At 34.4% G+C, this 19,444-nt stretch overlaps 1 protein-coding gene across 11 annotated transcripts in view; it reads left to right on the top strand.

The window, feature by feature from the left end:
• The window catches only part of LOC116843454 (growth factor receptor-bound protein 14-like), a 237,737-nt gene that overhangs the window by 211,188 nt on the left and 7,105 nt on the right, over nt 1–19,444 (top strand). For all 11 annotated transcript variants that reach the window (XM_032813873.1, XM_032813874.1, XM_032813875.1 and 8 more), the window contains 2 exons: nt 13,709–13,899; nt 19,174–19,330. In XM_032813873.1, coding sequence (XP_032669764.1) covers nt 13,709–13,899; nt 19,174–19,330 — 348 coding nt within the window. The remainder of the gene's footprint in view (nt 1–13,708; nt 13,900–19,173; nt 19,331–19,444) is intronic.

The raw sequence follows: 19,444 nt of genomic DNA, 5'->3' as shown, positions 1-19,444 counted from the left end.
ACCGCTGATATCCCTACACTTCTCAAGTCCTCGTCGTCGAAGGTTCCCTCGGACGATCGATGTTCGCACTGTCGGTGTTTTGATACTGACGGTGTGTCGAGCGCGCACGGTGACGAATATCACAAGGCTGTGTGCATTCACTCGGGAGCCTACAAACGTGTTACCAAAAAGGTCCGTCGAAATTTATTCGCCGACTCACGTTCTTCCTGGAACCCGTTGCGGCCGTTGGGGTGCTCTACGTATGTTTCCCTTTCTTTTCTTTTTTCTTCTCTTTCTTGGGCGGTATCGGTGGAGATATGATGGGCAGCTTAATGAGGCGACGTCAGTGGGTCAAACGAGCGAAATAACGAGAGATGCGAGCCGAGGTAAGCACGCATTTGCGATGCCCGACGCGGCGGTGAGATAGGCTGGCAGGACAGAGAAAGAGGGATAGCGGAACGCGCGATCGGCTGGCAATGATATCGGGTTATGGCTCGTGATTACACCTCTCGAACAAGCCGTCGCCCTTTATTTATGCAAGCCCGCGAAATGCTAAGTTATAGTGCCGGAGATACTTTTATAATATCCCGCCGCGCGTGAAACAGCGACGGCTCGCGAGAACCGTCCTTGTCACGGTCGCTCTCTCTTCCCCGGCTTGTCGTTGTCTTTTGAAAATCGCGAAGAATCTCTGCTAGTGCCCTTTTCCCCGCAGAAAAGTTAGCCGGTGTTTGGAGAACTTCTTAATACGTAACTCGGATCTTTTCATTCGACCGATCTGACGTCAATCTTAAGATTGAAACTGGCCTCTCACAGGCTCAACAGTCGTGGATATTTCATGCATAGGTTGAATCACTTAAGGTTAGACTCTAAAATGTTTCTCTGAAAAAGCAATGGATGAAATAGGTCAAGTAAGAAGCGACACAGATTACAGTGTGTTACACTGAGAGAAAAATGGCTAAAAAATATTTGTTTGATGTGAATACTAATAGCATATTTACTTAAATAGAAATTCTTTTATTTGAATAGAACGAACAATTGTTTTCGTGAAAAGCTAAAGTTTTCTTAAGATTTTAAGAAAAGAGTGCGGCCAAATGGATATTGGGTATGTTCTCCCAATCCAGTTAGGAAAATAAGGTGAAATAGGTACTAAGTGAAAAATCTCGTTGAGCTGAAAACAAATATATATATTTGTTTTCCGGGAATCCAAGTGTTCTCACTGGATTTATACTTTTAGCTTGATTTTTGACAAAAGTATCACATAAATTCCTCGTATACAAGAGCAATAAATAGATTTAAATCTATTAGTTTAAGTTACAGAAATAATTTATATGTATTTTCAAAAATGCCAACTATACGTGACAACATATTGTATCAAAACAAGACTACTATGATTCTCGGTTTTTGTTGACATTTTTACGCGATTTTTTATTCGCTAGAAAGTTGAAGTTATAAGTTTTTAAACAAGTTCTCGTACGTTGCACAACAGTTTTACATTTTTTAAATTAAAAACTGTTTTGAATTTGGAACCTTTGGAACTTTATAACTTTGGGGTAGAAAATTGATGCAAAATGAAATTTATATATTTGTTTTCAACTCAACGAGATCTTTTATTTGGTATCTATTTCAACCTTATTTTCCTAACTGAATTGGGGGAATATCTTGGCCGCACTCTTTGTATTTTTTATGTGAAAAATATTTTATGTTAATATAAGTAAAGATGTTACTAATACTCCACATCGAATAAATATTTACTGTTTCTTATACGATATTTCTTTTTCAGTGTAGAAATATATATATATGATGTTAAAAATGGCTTAAAACTTTTTGGATAGATAGTACTCACAAGATTAAGTAAAGAATACTTAATGAGTCGGAGAATAAATCTTTCAAAGGTGGGAGCGATTTTCAATTTTGATAACATACATGATTTGCACATTTTTATTTTTACATTCGACGTGTAAACAGAAGATTGTCATATAATTGTATATAACACTAAACAGATATGCAATTATAGATCGCAAAGACGAATGTCTTATATTTAAAGTGAGTTGAGATAAGAAAATCCTTTGTTGTGAATTGTATGTAGAAATGGAAGGGGGATATGTCGAGCAACTTTTGTAAACACGTCAATATATATAAAAGTGTTATGAAATAATCTTGTTTTCATTGCGCAAATAATTATTAAACACGGCACAATAATATAAGCGAACAAATCGTACGTATCATCAGAATCGAAAATGTTTTCCAACTCTGAAAGGGATGATTTTTCAACTTATGCCCACTAAATCTTTTTTACTCAGTTTAATGAGTACTATCCTATAAATCTTGAACTTTTTTTTAATACCCTCCATACATACTTTACACTGGGAAAAAATGTTTAAGAAATAGTAAATGTTTATTTGGTGGGTGCTATCTAATAATATACTTATACTAATATAAAATATTTTTTATATAAGAAAATATCCTATAAGTCTCGAACTGTTAACATTCTTTATAATATCAGTCTTTTTAACACTTTGTATAATATCAATATATTTATATAAACATTTATTAACCAAGATCAAATTTTGTTTTATACAAATGCAAGAGAAACGCATGTTTTGCTTTGCGTTTCTTTTATATTTGTGTACGATTCTCGCACTATGATCTTCGTTAACTTTTACTCTCTTGCTTTATTTTATTTATAACATATCTTTATTGGTTTTTTATATGAGAGAAAAATGTGTAAGAAATAAGTTGTGTAGTTGGAACAATTGACTCTCTCGTCACAATATTTATTCCTTATTTATTCCAATATTATACGTTATATTTTTTCTCGTGTAAAAACAACAGAGATATTTTAGAATCTAATCTTAGGTGACTCACCTTGTGTATTTATTGATTTTTGAAGGCTACGAGACAACGAGTGAAGAAATTATTTTTAATACCAAAACCATCAGAGAGTGGGAGGGGAGGAAAAAGAAATAGGGAGGGGAGAGAGAGCAATTAGTTTCTTTTAAAAGTTACTCAAATTTATAACAGTGCATTTTATATTTTTTATTGACGCGCTATATAAAACTAGGGAGGGTGAATAAACATTTTTTCTTTGTTTTACGTATTTTTGAAGAAACCTGTGGTTTGGATCGTTCTGATAGAAATAGATTCTGATAGATATCGTTAATCATCGGTTGTTGAGTAGTTTTAAGTTTATGTATTAACCATTTCTTGAAAAGGATCTAGAGATTTCATAAATCATATGTCCTTGATGAAATCATTCGTTGGATGTTTCAGCTGAAAAATTAACAACGTCATTAGAATCGAATTGATGTTTATTTGTACACGCTGGTCCGATAATATACTGGATTATCAGATATTAATTTCCACTAATAGCGCATAACAATAAACCGTTAAATCACCGGCAGTGTGTTCGCGCTTCCCGCTAAATAATTGCCGTGGCGATATTTTTCAGGTTGTTTCGGGAATCGGATAAACACGTTAAATTGTGAGAACGGGCTCGTTTACCATTCGACGCGTGGATATCTGTCGCCGCAATTGCGTGTTTACTGTCCGAAGTCGTGCAATTTCTTGTTATGAACGCGGGAGAACGCTGAAAATTTTATACGCGTATGTGTATAGAGAGAGCGCGAATCGGGGCAGCCGCCAAAACACTTTCGAGCTCGACCTAGTCAGCCTCGGCCTGCCTTGGTTCTTATCGATCCACCTTGCATAGGCCGGTCTCTTCCGAAATATTTGCCGCGCCACGATAGCGGCGCGAGATAGACGCTGCAGCAGTTTCAATTCTTGAGTTCAGAGAGAGGGAGAGAGAGAGAGAGGGAGGGAGGGAGGGAGAGAGAAAGAAAAAGAATGAGTCTCTTGATGCGCGCGCACGCGGTCCTCGAGTCTCTCATTTAAACTTCTCGTTTACGTATCGCAGTTATTCATTCAGATATCGGGATTTCGAATTTCCGAGCAAATGGAATACGCCTCGGTATTTTGAAGTGTGTTTTGTCATCACCCCCTCACGGAATTGTGATCGCACGAACCGCGGAACGCCGACAGATAATATATGCGGCACGCGTAATCGTGGTTTCTCTCGTTGCATTGCATCGTCATGCTCTCGCGTATTTTCTCAAGTCGACAGAGAAGCCATCGTGTTCTCTCTCTCTCTCACTTTTACGAATTCTTCCTTTTTGCCCGTAGATCGAGTCGCACTCTTGCGTTCTCGCCGTCAATCGCGATCAACGACCGTCCATGATGGACGTTCGTTGTTTTTCCAAGGCGCCTTCTGCCGATTCTCTCCCCCGATCGTTGAAGAGCCCTCTACGATCGTGAGGCAGATAAAATTTCGCGATAAACGATAAATGAGGGAGATAGGTTTCTCCGGGAGAGACAGGTTTCTCTCCATTATTCCCTGTTATTTTTCTCAGCTGCGCGACTGCGCACGTTCCGGCTCGCGCTTGCGGAACGACTCGGTTTCGTCATCGTGACAGGTAGATGCCCGCATACCACGTAGCTTACGAACGCGATCGTGACTGAGAAACGTCACGGACAGGATGCCGAAGCGTTCAAAGCGCTCTCGCGATAACGCGATTATCGCCGCTACAGCGGCTCGGGATTTTCTATGCCGCGGATGGACACTTGGAATTACGTGTACGTTGTAGGGCGACGCGACGCGACGTTGTACACACGAATAATTCCGTTTGCGTAGAGTGACTTTCGTTGAATCGTCCCGATTCGGTAGGATGGATTTGCAAGAGGGCGGTAGAAACCTGCTGATAACTGCCTAGAAAATTTCTTGGAACCTAATTTTGGGATCTAACCCGATTCCCCGAAATAATTATGGGTTCGGGGATATCGATCATGTATCTTTTCCCGTAGCGTGAACTTGTGCAAAAATTAATGAATTCATTAATAAAACTTTTCATAAGTTTACGCTAAACATAGAAAAATATGTATTGCACTCAAGTAACTTGTTGGAAGTATTTCATAAGTTTATGTGAGTGTTATCATATCAGAGAAAGAAAGAGAGTTCTTCACAAACCTTAGATTTATTCAACGTATATCTCCAATGCTAATAAGTTTAGAATTTCAATCAAGAATATTAAATTAAACGAAAAATTTGATTTGCTTATTGTATCGAGTCGAACCAACTTTTTTTCCGATGAAATTTTATGTAATATTCTTGCAAAGAGGATAAGTTCTTCTTTTGAATATATGATAACGAGTTTGTTTGCAATTTGTGATAAGCATATTTTGAGACTCTATTATCAAGAAAATATTCTTTGTTCAAGATAACCTTTAAAAGAAAGAAAATAAACCGACTATTTTTCTCAGCACTAGAATGATATTTGTCTGTGTGTTAGGAAAAAGATATGTGATTCATATCTTGGTTACAGGTACTCGAAATGTTTCGAGCATGCGATTCTTAGTGGGAAACTCAACGTTTTCTCAATATTTTTTTTGGTTTTTGTTTTAGAGTTGAACAAATCACATGTTGGCGATTCTTCAATTGTTTCCTGTTTGATATCGTAAAAATGCAGTTTGATATCATAAAAGTAAAGTAATTTGATATCATATAGACGTTATCGACTAAGAAAAAGTTCCTACAATATTTCTGTTTTGATTCTAGACAGAGAAATCATATTTGGGAGAAGATTTCCAATTTATATCGTGGTGGAATAACTAATTTGACTATTTTGGGCATTCTAAAGGAATCCATGTTGTATCTGGAAAAATTTTGGGAAATTTTTATACAGGAATATTTCAAACATGTAATTCAAAAGTGGGAAACTCAAAATATTCCAAATATTTTTTCCATATTTATTCTTTACATATATACATAATAAAATTAGAATTGTATAAAAACATGTTGGTTTTCTAAATAATTTTATTATGCAGTAAAATACTAAAAACGTAAATTTTATTATTTTTTGAATAATTTGAATACAATAAAATATTTCGAAATATTTGAAATATTGAATATATATATTTGAATATATACAGTGGTTAATATAAAAATAGGATTCTCTGTTTGTTATCGTGAAGGTATACTGACGTTATCGAAAAAAATTTTCATAGTATTTTTATCTCGTTTCTAGACAATTGTTTCTAAAAATTATGTTTGGGACAATATTGGGTTTTCTAATTGGGTATTATAATGGAATAACCTTTGATACAAATTTGAACATTCTAATCGGAATCTATGCTATGTCTGAAAAAATCTTGGGAAATTTTTATGCACCGATTCGGCATGTCGCGCCAGCTATCAGTGCGGATTGAAATTGGATATAACGGAGAGTCTAGAATTATTTCAAGCGTTTACTAGACACACAAGGCTGACTGGGAAGATTTTGTCGGGCAAACTTGTCGCCGTTGACGAAAAGTACGTGTCGTATTCAATCTGGTCAAGGTCGCGGATTCGACATATTTCTCCCGTTCAAGCGATATGCTAATCAGAAAATTGTTCGCGCATGTTTCATGTATCGAGAAGAATCGTAATGATAGACGGAGAGAGCTGTGTCGGGATGTAACAGAGGACTGTGGTGAGCGTCGTTAACATTCCTCCCGTGTACGCTCTGACCGTTCCTCAAAATTAGACGCATCCGAGAGGATGGACTTGAGGTCCGGGATACGGATGTGATGTGACAAGTGGCAGGTCGTTACGAGGCGCAGCAAAACGGTGAAACGAAATAGTATGTTAGTAGGCGAAGACACGAGTAGGCCAAGGCTGCAGTCGCGGCTGCGAGACTCGTAAACTGCGACGCTATATGATACGAAAATTACATACCTTTTATTGCGTCTCTGAGTTAAGAGGAGAATACTCCGTGCTCCATGGCTTTCTAGACTTGGGCGCGTTGGCATCGTCGCTCAAACGCAAAGTGTGACGAAGAATCGATGATCGGCCTTGGCCAGATTAGTCAGTTGAATCAAAAGCACCACGGGGAATGAAAGACGCAGTTGTAAAGGGCGAAGACAGGTGTATATAAATTTGGCAACAATTCTACTAGATGTTGTATAAGAATTGCATTGAGTTCATATGGTTCATATGGTACTCATTTATTACATGAAATAATGAAGTATAGCAGGATTGGGTAAGTTAATTTCTTTTTAACAAAGTTTAAAATTTAAATGAAATTTAATTAAATATTAAATTTTTTTTAACTTAGTTTGCGTTAAAATACAAAAACAAATTCAATTGAAAATTAAGTTAACATAAAATTAACTTATTAACGTTAAAAGTTACTTGTGCAAAACAGTATATATGTTTTTGCATAATTAACTTTTTAATTGCCTATCGAATTTATGAATTATTAAGGAAAAAATAGTCTTTTAGAAAAAAATACCGATTATTACGTTCAGGATTCTATATAAGAGAAGAACACTGGCGCTCAGAGAAACAAACAATTTCTTTTATCATTATTATATTATTTATTATATTATTTTTTAGCTTATTATTATTATTTTTAATTTAGTTGATTTAGTTTATTATTTTTTTAGTTTTTCTTATTGTTAGCAGCTCGCAATGATTTACACTGAGAAAAAAATTTACTAAATTTTAAAAAACGTTTGGATAGTACTGTGAAGATATTTGTTTAAATTAAGTAATTATTTTTTAAAATTAAAGAAACAAATTTATATTTAAAACTTCTTTATTTAATTTTAGAAAATAATTACTTAATTTAAACAAATATCTTCACAGTACTACTCAAACAAACGTTTTTTGAAATTTAGTAAATTTTTTTTTCAGTGTAGGTATTGATGGACTATTTTAACTCATAAAAGAGCTGAACGAATTAATATGATGTATTTTAAAGTGACTAGTTTGAATTAAAAGTTGATTACTTCAGAATAAACTGAATTAAGTTAAGCGTTATTAACTTTTGAATGTTTTAACTTAACTTTTAACTGATTAATTAGTTATTACTCAACCCTGTGAAATCAAAATACGAAAGAAATAATCAAAATATACTTCAAACAAGATATGTAGAATGCAACATAGAAATTTGAGTAGTTTTTGATAAATTTATAACTGTATCAATATAACAAAATTTTGCCTCACTGTTACCCGTTTCCACTAACGTTAATTGAACTTTAACCTGAGTTTAAACTCCTTTCAGACAAAAACTTAAACTTAATCTTAACCTGAGTTTAATAAGTTAATTTTCACTAACGTCGATTCAACTTTAACCTGAGTTGAAACTCTTTTCAGACAAAAACTTAAACTCTGATTCAGATTCAATTGATGTTAGTAGAAACGGGCATGTAATGTGAATTTAACGATTATAATTTGATGCACAGTACATTTCTACTCCATAAGTAAGATTGAGAACATTGTAAAGCTTTCATTATCGAGTGTCTTGATGCGTCGTGAGTGTTTGAGGACTGTTTATTACGATTCACAGTAAAATTTTATTAGGGTTTGGCATGGGTATCGCAGGGATCACGTCTCCGTATAAGCCGGCGCAGTGATAACTGGATCGGAGCGCGACATTGTACGCTTTGCGCATTTACGTGCCGCATGCCGGGCGATTGCGAGTTAATTAATTGCCGCAATAAACAGTCAACGTGGTCCGCTAATTCGAGAGCCTGCCGTCGCGCTCGCTCCCGTTATCGTTCCACTGATTAGCCTTACACTCGACGTTCCCGTAATCTATGACGACGTAGCAGGGATTCCTTCGGCCGCGATCGGTGCATATGGAACTTCGAGTTATCATTTGCTATGTTATAAGCGTTATAAACCAGAAACTTGTCTATGCAAATGCAGCGTATTTAAATATCGATTGCAACGTAGAAATTATATAAAGCAACACGAGGGAATGTTGATCGGGATAATTAAATTTTGAGAAATTTTGACGAATGAAGAGTTACGATATTTGTAGAAATTGACTATATCCGTATAAAGATTTGCCAAGCTTTTCCCAAACACAGCATTAGATTTCTATTAGAATGTCCAAATTTATCCCCAAAATTAGCTATTTCATTCGGATACAAATTGGGAATCCTATTATCTTGTCTCAAATATCCCGTATAGAAAATTTTCTAGGATCTAATTGCAATTTAATACGATTTCCCAAAACAATTATGAGATCTGATTAGGAAATCTGCGAAAATTCGATTTAGAAGAATAATGTTACAAAAATGTGATTCTAGGGATCAGTTTCCATTTTCCCTACCAAAAGTAGAATTTTCTTCTCTAAAAGTTTTTCTCGATTTCTATTTTATATTTGTCTATTTTCATATTTACATTTTGTTTACTAATTACTATTGTATATTTATATTTACAAAATATTTTAAAGTATATTTACGTAAAATTTACAAGCATAAATATTTAAAAGACAAGCATAAATACTCAAAGAGTTTCAAATATCTTGTTCCACATAAAATAGAAATCGAAAAAATAAAATTTTAGTAAAATCGTTTCAAGTCTTTTGTTCTGTCTTTTTTCGAAATAAGTGATAAATGTTTTTTTGAATACAATACACACATACACAATATGTGTACATTTTGATTTCAAATATAAAACTTTAACATCATATTAAACGTTCAAGTGTATTCTAGTTTTTTACAATTAAGACAATTGGAAAGTTGTAATAATAGCCGTACAATGGTCTATATTTTAAAAAGAACAGATTTTATATCTCTATAAATCATTATTATGAAAGTATTAATTATTACTTAATTATTTTCTGTGTCTCTTTACTTACTTTCACTCTTTTGTTCTTCCTCTAATTTTTCCTTTTCATTCCATTTCTCTTTATACTTTCTTCTTTTGTTCAATCTTTTATTATCCTTTTTTCTCTATATATCTTCCTTGTCTTCTCTCTCTCTCTCTCTCTCTCTCTCTCTCTGCTTACAGGTATTTTTGTTATGAAAAATATTTAAAACTTATAAATACAAAATTATTAATTATTGTTAATTACACAAAATTACTAACTTTTTGCTCTATAGATTACTTTAACACTATATCTTCCCTATATTGGACTTTCTTATTAGAAACTTTTAAGGTCAGAATTCGTACGATGTGTAATAACGATTAATTTTTTGTCCTACGGCAACAAATTCATAAAAAAACTCGTTCTCGTAAAGCATGAAACAACTAAGTTGTGAAAATAGGTAACCACCGTGAATCGTTTAATCACGAACTGTCGTCAATGCATCATTTAAGCGATAAAGTAAGTCGCAACGCAACAACCAATCATCATCCCAGATAAGAGAGAAGAGATAAAATAATAACAGAACAAATTGTGGAGAAAAGTTGCGCAGAGCAAATGGAATTTGTTTGAACTTCCCATTTACAATTGCAACTTCATTTGTTTGGAAAATTAGAATAGATCTCAATTAGATTCCAGAAAATTTTCTACAGCCGGGACAAGAATGGAATTCCCAATTGGTATCGCGATACGATACACCTATCTGGGACAAGTTTGGGTAATCTGATGGGAATTTGTGCAATACTTGGAAATGTTTGGGGAATTTCCATGCGGGCCATAATTATTTTGGGAAATTTTCAACTGTGTGTCTCAATTAGATCCACGCAAATTTTCTGTGCTGATAATCAATTGAGCGAGACAATTAGCGAATACGGCGAGATAAAATCGAGAGCCTTTCGTGTCGCGGCACACTCGAATTCGATCTGCGAATTCGACGTTCGTCTCGCGACGAAGGTCACCACGCGTCGTACCGTTGAAACGTGTGAACGAGCACGCCACGGGTCTACCATACCGTTATCGGTGATAATACGGAAATCGCGGAATAGTATGCGAGGCTGTTTACATTGCTTATCGTCTCACTTCCGCGATATTGGGCAGAAACGTTAGTAGCAGCTCGAATAGAGTGTCGCAGATTGCCAAATCGTAAGTTTCTCACACACGATAACGGATCTTTCCTCCGCCTCTCTCTGTGTGTGAAATCTTATTAAACGCCACCCTTCGATATTACTCCATTTGCGTATGTATGTATATGCGTGTATGTGTGAGCGTGCGCCTGTGCGTACTCGGCCCTTTAGTTTCCCTTGACTTTTTGTGTGTTTGCTCACCGTCTTGTTGTCGCTGCTTTCAAAATATTGTTGTTATGATCGAGCTCCGAGTACGTGAAAGTCAGGTCAGAAAAACTCGTGCGTGGTATTTTCGTCACGACAATGTCCGCGAGATTTCCTCCCGCGCCTTTTAAATCAATCGCGTCCCGTTCTCATGTGTTCTTGTATACGTCGAGCGTGCCGTTGCAACGTTTGCTGCAACTCGCGAGTGATCGTCCGAGTCGCATCGTCGTCGTCGGCAGCGGCGGCGAGACAGAAAAGTGGTTGACGCGTGTCACGGGACCGAAAATCGTCCGAAATTCATCCGTAAGCGTAAGCGACCTGAATCGAGAGCAGCCGGAATTTGCGCGGCAATTCTTCCTCTCTTCTTCTCCGTTCTCGTTTTCTCGCCTCGTTTCCTCGCGAACAAAGATCGCTAATCCGCGACGCGTGCGATTTTGAGCGTCGACGACGTCGTCGACGCATACATAACGCGTGGGCTCAGACGTCACGACCCCGGATACGGCACAGACAGCGGCTATTAAGGCGTTATTCATCGCTTCGAAGTGTCTTCGCGACAACGGGGACTTTTGCGTGCTCGAGCTAGCCGGAGTGTCCCTCGATTAGATCGCGTTCGCGAGCGAACAAACGGAAGCATCCGTGCGGTTCGCCCAATTTGTGAGATTCTACGTAAACGTGAAGACTGCGGGGGAAGACATTGAGCGACATTGTCGAATAGTCGACAAACTTTGGAACCGAGCATTTTAATTGGTCATCAATATTAAGAGATTGTCGTGAGTTATATAAAGTTAGAGGCACTTTTCGTTTGCACTTTCTGCGTTCGAAACGAAACGAGTGTATGTTACGACGCGTTTGATTGCTACATTGGTTTCTTCCCAAATGTTTGTATCTTTAGAGGGTTAGTCTTGGAACTTTCGAAATATCCTAGATATCATAGAGAATTAAATTCAGCGTATGTCACCAATTGTGAGTTCATTTTTAAATACAAGAAGAATTCTTTTCACTTGAACTCTGAGGAATTCTTTTTGCATCTGAAACTCAGAATTGTTAACATACGACTGAATTTTGTATTCTTTATACTGTCTGGAATGGCATTCGGCTAAATGCTTCACTTTTTATTCGTGTTTAGCACACCGAATTTATATTCCTTTTTGGTTTTCGTACAGTGAGAGAGAGAAAATATGAAAAATATTTATTCGGTGAATACTAATATTTATTTAAATCTAAATTCTTTTATTTAAATAAGAGAAACAATTTCATGAATAGCTAAGGTTTTAAGAAAATAAATATTTTTTTATTTGAAAAATTTTATATTCTTTAATTTTTTATTAAAGTACAAATAAATACGTTATTATAGTATCCGCCGAATAAGTATTTTATATTTCATAGATATTTTTTCTCTCAGTATACATTGATTTATCGTGACACTTTAATTACGATCAAGGAAGTAATCGTCAGATCATCTTGAAATTATCTGTCTTAAATTAAGTTTTGTCGAGAATATTCGTGTATCATAATATTGGACAATATAAAAAGCAATTTTCCTCAATCTTATTCATTACAGCATATAAAGAATATATTTTCCATTCATTGGACTTTTGATTCCACTCGAAAAGCGCGCAGAATCTCAGTGGTGCATTGTTCAACGGCGATTATGTGGAATCCCTTATCCTCGCGTTTTGCTTAATATAAATTGATCGATTTATGCAAATTACGACAATGCGGCGGCGGCGGCGTGTCACGGATGAGTGGAGCGAAAGACGAGGGGTGGGATCGAGATAGACCGGGGATTCATCCAACGCCGATATCCGCCGCGTCGAGATACCCGATCGGTCGGCGGTTTATATTAGAAACTTGACCTGCATGGCCTATAAAAGCGCCTACCAGTCCGCGGGCTGCTGCGTGCCGCGCGACTCCTCGGATTGGTGATATTTTTGCTGGCTTCCTCGTTAAGCGCTCGCGAAACGATTCTCTTACGACTGCCGCGACTACTCTTGAACGTCGCGTATTCTGATAGAGATCCCGTCGGTTTGCAGAAAGAGGGACGGAATCAACGACGCGAGGAGAAACTAACTACGGCTGTGTGAAATGCGCGAGCGAGCTTGCGAGGCGTAAATACAAGAGCGCGCGTTGTGCGTAAAACTCGCCGCAACGTGTGATGCACGCGCGTACACCTCTTCGTCGTCCTCCGCAGCACGCGTAGTTTTTTTTTTCTTTTACAATTCCTGCGCCTCTCAATCTCCGACATAGAGTTACTGCATTCCACGGAAACGCGCCCGAGATCACTGCGAACGGTCTCGCGGCTTCCAGCACGACGTCACGTTTCTTATCTCTAACTGTTTGACACTCTTTTTACGTTTCTCCTTTGTGTCTCTCTCTCTTTAAGTGACGAAGGCCACGTTCACTCACCGACAATGTAGTGGCTCTATCATCCATCCCGACGTAGTCCGCCCCGTGAAGCCCAAGTTGTAAAATAGATTCTAGTACAGCGGGCTCGCTCTTACGCCTCTTTTTGCAGAGATACGTATTTATATTTATATATATATATATATATATATATATATATCACTGTATATAGTAGAGTTAGCGATTTTTACCGGATTGACATTCTGTGCGGTTTTACTTTATAGTCGTATTGCCCTCTTATTTGTTAGCCGCAATGCGTTCGTCCGACACCGCGCCATCTTTTTTAACTTGTCGATTGGTCCTTTGCAGATTGGTTCCCCAAGATGTGCTCCTGCATCGACGGCAGCTCCACGCTGCCAGGCAATCGACCCTCCGGCCAAGTCGGAAGTTACGAACGGCTCGGTTCCGGCCCTACAATTTTCGAGCTTAGCAGCACGATGCAAAGGACTCGAAGAAGAAACCAGCATCGTGAACAAGACTTGCTGGACAGCGAAAGACAGGTAAACGTTGCGACATATTGATCGCAAACAATCGCGCCTCATCCTGAGTTGAAGTTTCCTATTTTCGACCTGCGCTTTCTAATATCTATATATTTTGAAGGACTAGTGTATGTTTGACCTATTTGAACTATACATTTTATTTCTTGGTGAAGTTTAATCTCTCAGAGTGAACATCAGAGAGAATATATTTTCTTTCAATTTACATAGTTCAGATAGGGACTTTGTTTACAATTATGTCCCTTAATCACGCACATCCATTTATTCCTTATTTTTATCATTACATTGCATCTGTGTAATTGACTTTACAAATGTCATTCTCGTTACCTTTGTAATCATCTTTTATAATCTTCTTAATTTTCATCTAACTTTTACACTATCTACACCTTCCCTCTATCTATTATGTCTAATGACACTTTCCCATTTCACTTAATGAGTCACATACCGTGTTCATATACAATATTCTAAATTCTATCCTTACCCTTTACTAAGCTGTATATATTTATCCCTTCATCTTTTCTCTTTTTATCTGTTTTTTTCATTACTCTCTTCATTTTCTCTTCATCCTTTTTTCCCCTAATTTTTTTACGTATCTTGTTATTTTCATTATTTCACTTTATATTTTTTACTAACTCCTCCGCCTTTTTTTCATTTTCTATATGTTTCCTTCAGTTTATGCCAAGAAGTTTTCCATATCCTATAACTTTTTTCTTATTCTTTGCCTTTCAATCTTTTTATTTGCACAGCACTTGTCCCACCAGTCCTTATATTATCTTTCTTCCATGTAATCCTTATTCCGTATTTTGCTTTCTTATTTCATTTTATCACCAAATCTTTCTTTTTAATGTTTTGGATTCTCTTCTTCCTTTATCCCTTGTATATTTCTGTTTTCTCTTACCACATACATTTCCTCTATCGATAATTTCCTCTGCATTATCATATTAATTTAAGCTTGCCTGCATTACGTACACTATTCCAACTATCGTTCTTTATAACCTCTATTAATAAACTCTATTATCCTATAATAACCTCTATTATCTAGTGTCTATACGAAGTTGACAACGCTTTATACATTAAAAAAAAGGATCTAGCACTTTTTATAATTTTAGAGTCCTTGATATAAGAAGTTTTTAATATCGAAAAATAACAAATGAAAGTTTGACGTGCTAACTTCGCGAATTTAGTACGACACTTCCTTTTCTAAAGTATAAGAAATCAACGAATATCATTATTTTTAGCAACAGTTCTAATGGAATTTCATCACTGAGTGTAATTAAAAAAAAGAATTCCAATAACTATGTTTCTTCATAAACTTCGTACTATACTGTACCCAGCACGACATTCGGACAAAAAGTATTGTGCTGCCAATTTTTGTACTTTTTGTGATAGATATCGATAGTTCTAGCAAATTTCTAATCCTTGCAGAGTTATGGCTGCCAACTATTTTAGATAATTTTTTAATTTTAGAGCCAGCACGACATTCAAGCAAAAAGTATCGTGTTGATCATTTCTCCCGCTTTTTTGACATATATCGTTTTTAAATAATTTTAAATTAGAAGGTTAGAACTCTTGCTAGAATCATCGATATTTATCGAGAAAATTAAGAAAAATATTTAGCATAACACGTTTTTCCTAGCTACGAAGATTAAAAAATTATTTAAAAATGGTTAACGGCTGGAACTCTCTCTCTCTTTCTTTTTTGCTTAAAAATGATTATGGGATTAGAAATTTGCTAGAACTATCAACATTTATCAAAAAAAGTGTCAGCAATGGTCAGCACGATACTTTTTCCTCGAGTGTCGTGCTTGGTGCAGTAATCGAAGTTTAGGAAAAAAATTTTTTTTAAATTACACTTAATATTGGTACTCGATGAGAATTGGCAGGAACCATTGCAGAAATAATAGTATTTATTGATTTGTTGTACTTTAGAGTGGGAAGTGTTGTGCTAAATTCGCAAAGTTAGCACATAAATTTTTTATTTGCTATTTTTCGGTATTAAAAATGCGGAACTTTTTTGTTTTTTATCAGAAACATTAGAACTATGAAAAGTGTTATTGGAATTGTTGCATTTTTTAAATTTGTAAAGGGTTATGCCAAATTTCACAGATACTATTATCTATGTATTTTTTCCTGAATTCTGTTTTTTTACCTAATGCCTTGCTTTGCTTTCATTTACATACTATATACATACTGATTCCTACATAATTTCTTCTATATTCCTCCCATACGTCACTCAATACACTAAAATTTTTTTCCAAATTCACGCACCACGTTAATCAAATATCCATATATTCGCATGTCATCGAACCATCGAACTCTGGCGAGTCCAATATGACGACCTAAAGTTTCCAAAATAAGCAATTTCATTTTTAGCATTATCCGGAAATAATGACAACGTTTGCGAAATATGAAAAAGAGATATTTGCGTTTTTCACAAGGAACTTGCAGCAAATATATCATCAATATTTTAATAATTTATAATAATATTTTTAATATTATTATAACTTTCTCACAAAACATAATAAAAATTAAAAAATAACTAAAAATTAAAAAAAATGTCTTATAATCTCTTTGTCAAATTCTCGTAAAAATTCCAAAAAACTTTCATGCCTACTATCTAGAGAAAAACTATCTAGAGTTTTCAATACATATTGAATTTGAAGTCCTACTTGGCGCTTCTAAATAATAGAAAACACATAAAATGTCACTTTCAGATCCTAAAGAGGAGCTCTTAGCAAAGTTAGTAGATTCAATACAATCAAAAGTTGATATAAGTTCAAAGTATCAAAGTAGGCATTAGAGATAGAATGTTGAGATAATCAAAAGTAGAATCGAAATTTTGATATTTATTTTGATATTAAGTTTGAAGTAATTCTTGATTACTAGATTATGTACTGTATTATAGATGCACATACAAAAAATGCGTCGTTAAATTTATTATAATATATTCGTGAGAGATAAATCAGAGATTTACAGTTACAATTTATGAATCTTTGATTTATATCTCACGAATATATTATAATAATTTACGTAATTTCACAAAAGAAAAGCACATAAATTTAACTTCATTAGCTTAATTTGAGGAAAACTAAGCGAAAAATAATAATACTTAATCCGTCTGGCTAATTGTGTATACGGAGAAAATAATGTAGTAAAAATTATATTAAAATTATATTTCATTTGACAGTTTTATTTATAAAACTGGACTGTATTTACATTTAGTATAAATAACTATAATGGAGTAAATTTGAGACGATCTACTAAATATATGATATAAAAAAAGTTTAAATAATTATAACAATTTTTACAGTAAAAAATCAACACATGCATAACATTTTTTAAACAAATTTTAAACAATATATAAAGTGAGTCAGATAAAATATCACAAATTAATATCTTGGAAGAAAAAAGTATAATTCGAGGAAAAGTCTTAGGTAAAGGTTATAAGATTTCGAAAGAAGAATAAGATAGTAATATTATGATTTAATGGAATCTTACCGTCAAGATTATTTTAAGATTATATTAAGAAGGTCATTCTGCATATAAAAGTACTGAAGCATGATGATAGAAAAATTAATATTTTCTAAAGTATTTTATATTTTATGCTAATATTTTTCAGTATAAAAATGAGATATTTCGTAAAATATTCACTTTTCGATGACTCCACCTTAGAGTGTGGAACAGCGCGGAGTTGAATGCTCTGCGTAATCGATGCTTATCTGATTTTTTTTTGAGCAGGTATATAGGATGTCTAACATTAGTTTTGTGTAGATATAGAACTCATCAAAATGAACACAAAATTCTTCTACCCTTTCGCAAACAACTACGTAAAAGTACTGAGTTATTAATTAAAAAGGATTGATAAATGATCACGTGCAATACGGTAGATGAACTGTGATAGCGACATTTGCCGTCGTATGCTTGTACACGCTAAGTATGTTAAGTTAAACTGAAGAAAAGTCCTCTACCATTTTGTAAATAATCACATAGATATTTGTTATTAACTGAAGAAGATTGATGCATTATCACGCACCAATCTTTAATTAATAACCAAAAATCCATGTGGATTTGCAAAATAGTACAGGATTTTTTGTTTAGTTTGTACAAGCATATAACAGAATAACACGTTATTATCACAGTTATTATCTATCATATCACACGTGATCAATCATCGATCTTTTTTAATTAATAACTCAAATTATATGTGATTGTGTGTGAAATGGTAGAGGAATTTTGTATTCACTTTGATAAATTCTACTTACATACAACAGGTGTGTTATGACACACAGTTGTTAGACATTCTGTATATCATAGCGACAGTTTCGCTGATTAAACATATATGTTATACGGTCTTCTAAAGGTTAATAATTTTATGCGTATAATGACGAATAGAGTTGATTACTGTAGAGAAAACATAGGGATATTTAAAAAAAATTATTATACTTTACAGACGTATTAATTTACTAGATTGCCAAAATTAGTATCATTAATCAATTTCTTACATTGTTCTACAGAAATTACATAATATTTTTGTACATTATTGTATAAAAATATTAAGATGAAGTTATCGAAGAATGATGAATGTGGATAAAAATAGAAATATATTTTATACTGAAAAAATATCAAGATAAAATGTGGAAAGTATTTTCTTTCGATATATTACATTTTTTGATGATCTTACTTCAATTTTTTTGTGTATATATATGCAGAATAATCTAAGGAGTCAATATATAATAAAAAAATATATCATTCTATTAATAAGCGAAATATATTAATCTTAAAATAATTTTTAAAGAAAATTTCAATGTTATAGTAATATTACTATCTGATGCAACCTTCGAAATTTTATAACTTTTGAGACTATTTTTTCGAATAATGCATTTCTTTTGAGACACTTTTAGTCTGTAATATTTTGTATAGTAATATATGTATATATATATATATATATATATATATATATATATATATATATATAATAATATATATATATATATATATATATATATATGTAATAATAATAAGTATTACTTATTATTTTATGTTACTATATAAAGTATTATATAAATAACAATAAAGAATTATAAAATATAATATTATATATAAAGGGAAAAATATATATAATACTTAATAATATGTTATCATATATTGTATTCTGTGTTTCAGTCATACATACACACACAATTTCTGTACGGTCAAGATTAAATTTCGTTGTGATTTTTATTACAGACTTTTTTCCGTGCAGTCAAAACCGTCTAGAATATATATTTATGTTTTCAGGAAGAATTGCGGTTCTACAACGGTGATCACACTTGGACCACCGTGGTCGTGGAGAAGAATCTGCGAACGATCGACTTGTGTGAGCTACTTAAAGTCAAGAGGAACGCGATTGGCTCTGCCTGGTCGATAATCGAGACATGGCCAGAACTGGGAATTGGTATGTAATTATCGTAAATATCACATCGTGACTCTTGAGCGATATTTATTGTATCTTCTCCATCGCGGACTCATTCTCTCTCTCTCTCTCTCTCTCTCTCTCTCTCTCTCTCTC

The sequence above is a fragment of the Odontomachus brunneus genome, unplaced genomic scaffold (genome assembly GCF_010583005.1).
Source record: "Odontomachus brunneus isolate Ranch 3 - 2012 unplaced genomic scaffold, Obru_v1 Obru_scaffold_033, whole genome shotgun sequence".
Classification (NCBI taxonomy): Eukaryota; Metazoa; Arthropoda; class Insecta; order Hymenoptera; family Formicidae; genus Odontomachus; species Odontomachus brunneus.
The sequence above is the reverse complement of the archived record's forward strand: the minus strand, read 5'-3'. Positions and strand labels throughout refer to the sequence as shown.